This window comes from Engraulis encrasicolus, chromosome 13 (assembly GCF_034702125.1).
Source record: "Engraulis encrasicolus isolate BLACKSEA-1 chromosome 13, IST_EnEncr_1.0, whole genome shotgun sequence".
Taxonomy (NCBI): Eukaryota; Metazoa; Chordata; class Actinopteri; order Clupeiformes; family Engraulidae; genus Engraulis; species Engraulis encrasicolus.
The window spans coordinates 27,178,211-27,186,460 of NC_085869.1; the positions used below are offsets into that span (position 1 = coordinate 27,178,211).

Sequence of the window (8,250 nt, forward strand, 5' to 3'; positions counted from 1 at the left end):
TTTTAAATCACGATTTTTCATTTAAAAAATAATAATTACAAACATAAAAAAACAGGCAATCTTGGATTACAACCCTTTCTGGACAGATTTCAATGAATAGGCTATTTGCAATTTTGCAGGCAAACATTAAATAAAATGTGGAATTTTCTGTAATCCTCTTTTCACTTTAATATGAGAGCAGATATGTTCCCCCCTCACTGAAGCGTTATTTCATGTGTGCATGCTTGCTGTCACCTATTTGAAGTGACGTTGATGTTGGATTTCATGGAATACTTTTAAATGCCGCTTTGGGAAGTAGACAGAGTAGGCGACAGGTGCACTCTCTATCTGTCAGAACAGTGGTTTGCAGGCGTTTGCGTTTTCACATGGATATTGTCTTCGTGGACCGTTACAGACACACCGTAAGTTCCAAAAACTAATCAATGAGACATTTACTGCATAAACCGAAAAGCGCGCTCTCTGTCAAGTGGTCGCCCCGAACAAACCCTTGAAAAGACGCGCGTGCGTAAGATCAACAGAAACACAGCCTTCACTCTCCCTGTGCTCGCGTGTCTGTGAAATGTAATCGAAGTATCGAAGTAACCTCCTCCACGCTCAAAGCGCGAGTTGCTTTCTTGCCTGCACTTCTCACAGCATTGTCAAAAAAAAGTCAGGGGATTGCCGGTGTTCGGGATGTTGTTTTCTTCTAAGGGTGTTGTTTCTTTTGAGTGATGTCGCTGTGTAGTCTAACAACACTGAACATAGCAAACGCTATCTGCAAATGTCTCGTGCCTTCCTATTTGTTGTGCTCCGCTTGGTGTTATTGACCATGAAGCGTTTGTTGAGTGTGGCGCTTGACAGTTATCCTCCTTATCTGAAGACGTCTTTGTGTGAATGTTTAGGAACTCGGCTAGCACACGTGGCACAGACTTCTGTGCTTCTGCAGTTGTGTCAGAGAATGCAATCAATCAGATGCGTAGCCGGTTTGCTAACCATTATGATAGACGTTTTGGTTTGCACGCATGAGCTCCAGGCCAAAACTGAGCTCTGCCACTCCACTGTGCGACTGCCACCTTGTGGACACAAGAGGGAATCACAAGAGGGAATTCAGAAACGCATCACGGGCGGGCGGGCGGACGGACGGACGGACACCAAAGCCTCTTATAGAGATGCGTGGGACGCATCTAAAAATACTGAATGAAGACAGACAGTCAGCAGGCAACACACACACACACACACACACAAACACATGCACAGGTATCTCTGCCGGTCTCTGTCTGATAACATTCGATTGTTGCCTGTTCACCTGTTACGACCTGGTTCGTGACATATCCAAACTTACCGCATGATTTGTCAGGCTGTAGTACGCCTGAACCAGCTTCTAAGTATAGGCCTAGGGTGTGTGTGTGTGTGTGTGTGTGTAACCTGTGTGTGTGTGTGTAACCTGTGTGTGATTACAGGGTGCGTATGTGTGACTGCTGTGGAGGTCCGCGGTTCGGAGAGGAAGTGTGTGTGCTGCGATGCTGCTCAGAGCTGTTTGGGGTTGCCATGGTGCCGCTGCTGTTCCACTCCTGCAGCCCCGCATGCCTATGCAGCTTCAAAACACACAACACAAACATAATGTACACACACACAGTAGACACACACACATAATACACACACACACACACACACATACCCACACACACACACACACACACACACACACACTCACACACATACACACACACACAGTAGACACACAAACATAATATACACACACACAGTAGACACACACACATAATACACACACACACACAGTGGACACACACACATAATACACACACACACACAGTGGACACACACACATAATACACACACACACACACACACATAGTAGACACACACATAATACACACACACACACACACAGTAGACACACACACACAATACACGCACACACACTTAGTAGACACACACACACACACACACACACATAGTAGACACACACACACCTGTATCCTCTTATGGCTACACACACACCGCTGCTGTTCCGCACTTGCAGCCCTGCATGCCTACACAGCTTCAAAACAACTAACAACACACACACACACACGCGCGCGCACACACACGCGCACACACACACCTCTTTTCTGTGCCATGTCTTTGCATCATGTCATTAAAGAAGTTTCTTTCATCTAATAGCGAAAGAAAATCTTCTGACTCATTGTCATTTGTGTGTGTGTGTTTGTGTTAGATCACATTACATTATATCGTCAGTGTGCAAGCAAAACTTTAAGGTTTTGGGAAACGAGAAAAAACATTTTCTATCGGGCGCCAAACACCAGTGGTGGTTTTAGGAAATCTGAGGCCCTGGGCAAAGAACAATTTTGAGCTCCCCTAATAATATTTTGCTCAAAACGAGATTTCTTCCCCTACCACTTCTGCATCATGCTGTCTTCCTGTATTTGTCATTGGTCAATTACAACACTCCATAAGAGTAAAATAAAACAGTACCTGTCTAAGATGTTCATTTATTTTATCTATTTATTTTTGAGTGAAGCTTGAAGTCAAACATGAAACAATTTTTAAAGAAAACAAAACACTTTAAAATAAATGATTTGATGCAATACACCAAGAACAGTGGGGCTACACTAGCCTCGCGAGCCATCCTACGTACTTCCGCCAAAGGATTGGCTCCACTACTGTAGTCTGGCCGTGCTTCTCTGTGGAGTGCTTGCAGCAGTAGAATTTTGATTGCAACGCCCCCCCAGAAAACAGCCAATAATCGAATACGCCCCCCACGTGGGGACGAAAGGGGGAGAACGCTCGTGACAATGACGTACACATCTGCGCCAGAGCCATTGGTCTGCGCTATGTTGTTGTTGAGTAACTGCCAGCGATTGGGTGAGAGGTGTCCAATAATTTCAAACCACAGTCCAACTATAACTGAGTGCAAACTTCCTGCTTTCTACAATCGCTTCAGAGCAAACAAATGCCAGACCATAAATACGAAATGAAATGGTAGTATTATGGGATGGTCAGGACCAGGCTAGGGCTACACTGCACATGACTGATAGTTGTACTGTTATTTTTTTCATAGTTAATCTTGGAATGGTGAATTGTTGAAATATTCTTGTAGCACTTACAGCTTAATACAACTATCCCCCTCCTGGTCTATCTCACAACTTCCAAATTAGTATCTATTTATAATTATCTTGTCTTATTATGCTTCTAATCTTAGTTAGTACCAATATACAGTATATCAGCTTTTTCACCAAAACAAGCCATGCCAAATCTTTAAAACTTGGTGGCCATTGGGCCTACTTCAGTCGACTCTTGCATATAGAGACAAGGAGTAGTGTGTAGATTTATAATTAAAAATCCTTGATTTTAAAGTGGGGTAGCCTACATATCTAGGTCACGCCCTGATGAAGACCCGTTGAAGTTGAAACCGGTTGGCTGTGTTGAAATACAGTTGCCCAGCCAGAAAGGAAACGTCAAAGCCTTTTTTCTCAGTTTACCAGTAAGCTGAGTAACTGTGTTCTGAAATTGTAGGGTAGTGTAAGGCACATGGGTAAACTCTCTTCATACCTGTTTACAATCTGAAATCATCAGAAATTGCATGTGATATTGATGAAAACACGAGTGGATACAGTGAGAACACACATTTGTTTAGTTTTTGATCTCTAAAATCACTAAGATCACTTTCATGTGTTTACATAATATTGTACAGTAAAGTAGTGCATTTTTTTCAATGTCAGAAAATATGTAAAATATATGTTTTTGCCACAAATCTGTGTACTCTGAGTCTGAAAACAATATTTCAGTATTTTACAACAGAAAGATGCCCTCTTCAGTAAGTGGAACACTGAACAAAATAAGGTCTACTGTGCGTCAAGCTGAGTAGAGTGTACCATCAGATGATCCAATCGAATTTGCCCGCGAAGATGCCAAACAGGAAGTGAGCTCATATCTCTGCAACGCCTACTCGTATCGCGACAAAAATTAATACACATTATCCTCATTATAGCCAGAGACTACATACCGATTTTTGAGAAAATTGGAACATGGGGGGCACCACAATTAGTGGAAATGTGTTTCAGCTCATATTGAAGTCGCCAAACAGGAAGTTAGCTCATATCTCGATAACGACATGTCGGATCACAACTTAATTGGATACACATGATAGACATCACCCCTAGAGGTCAAATGACAAACTGGAGGAGAATTCGCCACTGGGGAGCGCCACAATTGACGAAACTGACGAAAGGCCAAAAGGAAGTTAGCTTATATTTCAGCGACGCCCATATGTATTACAACCAAAATGGTATTCACATTATCCTGGGATTAGGCCGAATCCAACGCACCCTTTGACAAAATTTTGGACCTCAGAAAGTTTTCCCGCAATTTTTAATGTTGTAAAAATCAATAAAAATGACGCCCCTCCCATACTTTTTGTGAGATTGTCCCGAGAATTTTATCAGATCATGTTCAGACTGAGATACAACTACCCTGAAAGTTACGGATTGATTTCTTAAACCGTCTTTGAACAGGAGCCAATCAAATTTGGCGGCGAAGACGCCAAACAGGAAGTGATCTCATATCTCGGCAACGCCTACTCGTATCACAACAAAAATGAGCACACATTATCTTCACTATAGCCAAAGGCTACATACCGATTTTTGTGAAGATGGCCCCTGGGGGGCGCCACAATTAGCAAAAATGTTTTAGGTCAATATCAGCCCCATTTACACTATGGCCCAATGGCCTCAATGTATTGGCCCAGGAACTTAAGCCAAGTAATTTAAAGCTATTTGGTATTCTTACCTTTCCCTTAGCCCAGGGGTGTCAAACATACGGTCCGCGGGCCGCATCCGGCCCGCCAGAAGGTTCGATCCGGCCCGAATGTTAATTTTTTATTTTTTTATTATTATTTTTTTACAAAGAAATAACCAAAATGCGCAATTATGCCACTGGGGGCAGAATCGAGACCTGCATGACATTAACCTAATGGTCCTCTCTCTCTCTTACACTGTATTTGTAGTAAAGTGCACATCAGACTTCTAGTATAAATGGTGAATTTGTACTGTGACAGGCATTTGATAAAGCTCATACATAGACCTCATATATAGATGTCAAATGTTAATAGGCCTACTTCTTATTCGTATTGTATTGGTATTGGTTTTAATTAAATAATAAATATAACTGTATTTGTATTGGTTCGTATTGAGCTCAAACGGGAAACGGGACATTAAAATGCGTTAAAATGCAGGAAATTACATCTAAGAAATACAACATTTTCTGGGGGAAGACCCCCAGACCCCCCGCCAAAATGAACTGTCCACTATTTTATTAATTGACAGTTGCCAATGAATGAATGAAATCAATGAAATTTTGCACAGGATTATCAGTATTGCATTGTTTTCTACATATTCGACACACTTTTAAAACATGCTGAAAAGATAATGCGATAGTATTGAAAACTAACCCTCTGCTTTATGGGTTTTTTTTTTGCGATAATGTTACTAATGCGGCCCGCTTGAGGTCCTCATGGTTTGTATGCGACCCCCGGACCAAAATGAGTTTGACACCCCTGCCTTAGCCCAAAGGGTGCACAACAAAGATATGCAAATGTACAATATGGTCTCCAGGGGGCAGTACCCAAAAAAAAAACCATGTTTTTGACTTTTCTCTTATGGGGTGTTTGTGTTAGATAGTGTGCGTGTGTGCGTGTATGTGTGTGCGCTGAACATGGATGAAGAGCAATGCATGAAGGGCAACATGCATGAAGGGCAACGCATACATGAGGGGCAGCGAATGCATGGAGGGCAAGCATACTCCAGCATTTTCTATGAGGAAATGCAATGTAGTTTTTAATTTTCATCTTTTTCTACGATCCATTTGATTTGAAGAACCGCTCAAAATAAAAAAAATCTGTTCAAAGACCGAAAAGTTCGGCTCGGTGTGCCAATTTGGATTTGTATTTTTCACAGGGGTACCTCAAACTCTGTAGCGCCACCAGCAGGTCAAAGTTGCAAGTACATTACATGCTGTAACTTTTGAACCGTTGGTCGTATTTTACAAAACTTGGTATCCCTGGAATCCTTGGGCCAAGCCGAATCCAATGCACCATATGGCGTCATTTTCCGCCTGGAAAGTTGTTCCACCATTTTGATTTTTTGTTAAAATCAATAAAATTATGCCCCGCCCACAATTTTTGACCGATCATCACGAAAATCTTATGAGATGTATCTTATGAGATACATCTACCCTAAAAGTCCTGGAACGATTGAATAAACCGTCTTAAAACAGGAGTCAATCAAAGTTGTACGGTGAATACGCCAAACAGGAAGTGAGCTCATATCTCGGCAACGGCCACTTGTATCAGAACCCAACTTTATAGACATCATCAAGATTAAGGTAAGCGTACCCAATAAGCCCATGTACCCTTTAAGCCCACTTTCAACTTTGAGGTTAATTAAAAGAAAGGGACAAGGTGGATTTTGTTGTTGATCACCATATCCAATTAAAGGGTTTAGTAACTGACAAAATTTATTTTATTGCAAACAAATCACATGTTTTATCGTTGAGTAATCCCTGTCCAAGTGAATCCAGTCTCAGGACTACTGACAAGAAGTCGCCTCAAAACTTTGCTGTTTTGGGACATGTCAGAAATCATAGAATTTCAGCTAGTTTAAGTCAAATGTTTTGAAAATACTTTGATATTTAGAGAACTAAGAGGTAAATGTAATGATTTTTATACATAAACGTCCAGTGTTTTGCTAAATTATAGCATTTCCCTTCAAACGGAAAGATGTGTTTTATGAGCGAGCAAACGCCGATATTCTCTTGATACAACCACACACCATCTTTATCTTACTCTGCCGTAAGACTTAAGGTGGTTAGGTATGAATTCTAAGCATATTCCAGTTTGTTTGGCATTGATCTTTAAAGAAATGCATCATAAAATGTTTTGTGGAGCTGATTATTTCCATAAAATAGCTTTTTGTATAGGCGGGCTTAATGGGTACTAGGTGGGCTTAAATGGTACAGCCCATTGAAATGCATGCAAGCTGGCATGCATGGTAACCAAAAATGTCTTTGAGGGACGTAAAAAGTGCTGTACAATCTCAAGTTGTTGGTTAAAAAGGCGTAATGTAATGAACTAACAATAAACAATAAGAAAAAAAGAATTTCTCTGTTTGGATGAAGAATTTTATGAAGTATATGAAGTAAGAGATGCCGTAATTTTTAGTTACGTTTTATGCATTTTTTTTAGCAAATCTTACATTTTGGAAGAATATTTTGGTCTGAAACCATTTATGTTATGTAGGCTACACTGTTTAAACTCAATTCACACACCTCACCAGGTATTTTGGTAGAGAAATAACAATATGAGCTTATTTGGAACACAAGTGGGCTTAAAGGGGACCAATGGTACCTTTAAGCCCGTTCAGACTTTTCACTTTTCTCGTAAAAAATCTTCATATTGTACTTTGAAATATTCATCAACTCGGTGACAAACATTGAGAAGAGAGGTAAATCTTACTTAACAAATTATTTCACACAAAAACTATGTGAAAATGATTGAAAAATAAAGAAATTTAGCTTTTGGTGGGCTTAATGGGTACGCTTACCCTATCCCCAGAGGAGACATAAAAATGTTAGTGTAAAAACGCCACTAGTGGGCGTTACAATAAGCAAAAATGTATTTCTGTCCATATTGGCCCGTATAGACCTCAATTCATCAAACGCTTGGTATCGCTGAAATCCTTGGGTCAAGCCGAATCCAACGCATACTATGATGTCATATTTACCATCATGAATTTCCCACCATTTTGACATATTCAAAAATCTATACATTTGATGCTCCGCCCACAATTTTTGTCTGCTCGTCCTACATATTTTGTCAGACAACCATTGGACTATTCTGCACCTATGCTGAAATTTACAGAGCAATAGCTGAAAGCATTGGCGCACAGTAGCCAATCAAGATTGACAACAAAGACAAACACACAGTCTTAACAGGAAGTTAGCTCATAGGCCTATCTCAGCAACGCCTTGACGGATCTTGACGAAATTTCTTACACATGATCTCCAGTACCCAGACAGAGGGTACCTATGGAATTCAATGCAATACGGCCACTGGGGGGGCGCTACAGTTAGTGAAAATGTGTTTTTGCCAATATGGTACATACCAAACAGGAAGTTAGCGCATATCAGATGGTTAACTGTATGTTGTGTATGCATGAAGGGCAGCATATGCATGGAGGGCAACGCATCCATGAA

The 8,250-nt window shown here is 40.8% G+C and overlaps 1 protein-coding gene across 1 annotated transcript in view; it reads left to right on the plus strand.

Annotated features, from left to right (window-relative positions):
• Positions 1 to 1,829, plus strand: part of LOC134460938 (uncharacterized) — an 11,171-nt gene extending 9,342 nt beyond the window's left edge. The window contains exon 10 of the mRNA XM_063213585.1: positions 1,440 to 1,829. Coding sequence (XP_063069655.1) covers positions 1,440 to 1,632 — 193 coding nt within the window. The 3' untranslated portion in view covers positions 1,633 to 1,829. The remainder of the gene's footprint in view (positions 1 to 1,439) is intronic.
• The last annotated feature ends 6,421 nt before the right edge of the window (positions 1,830 to 8,250 follow it).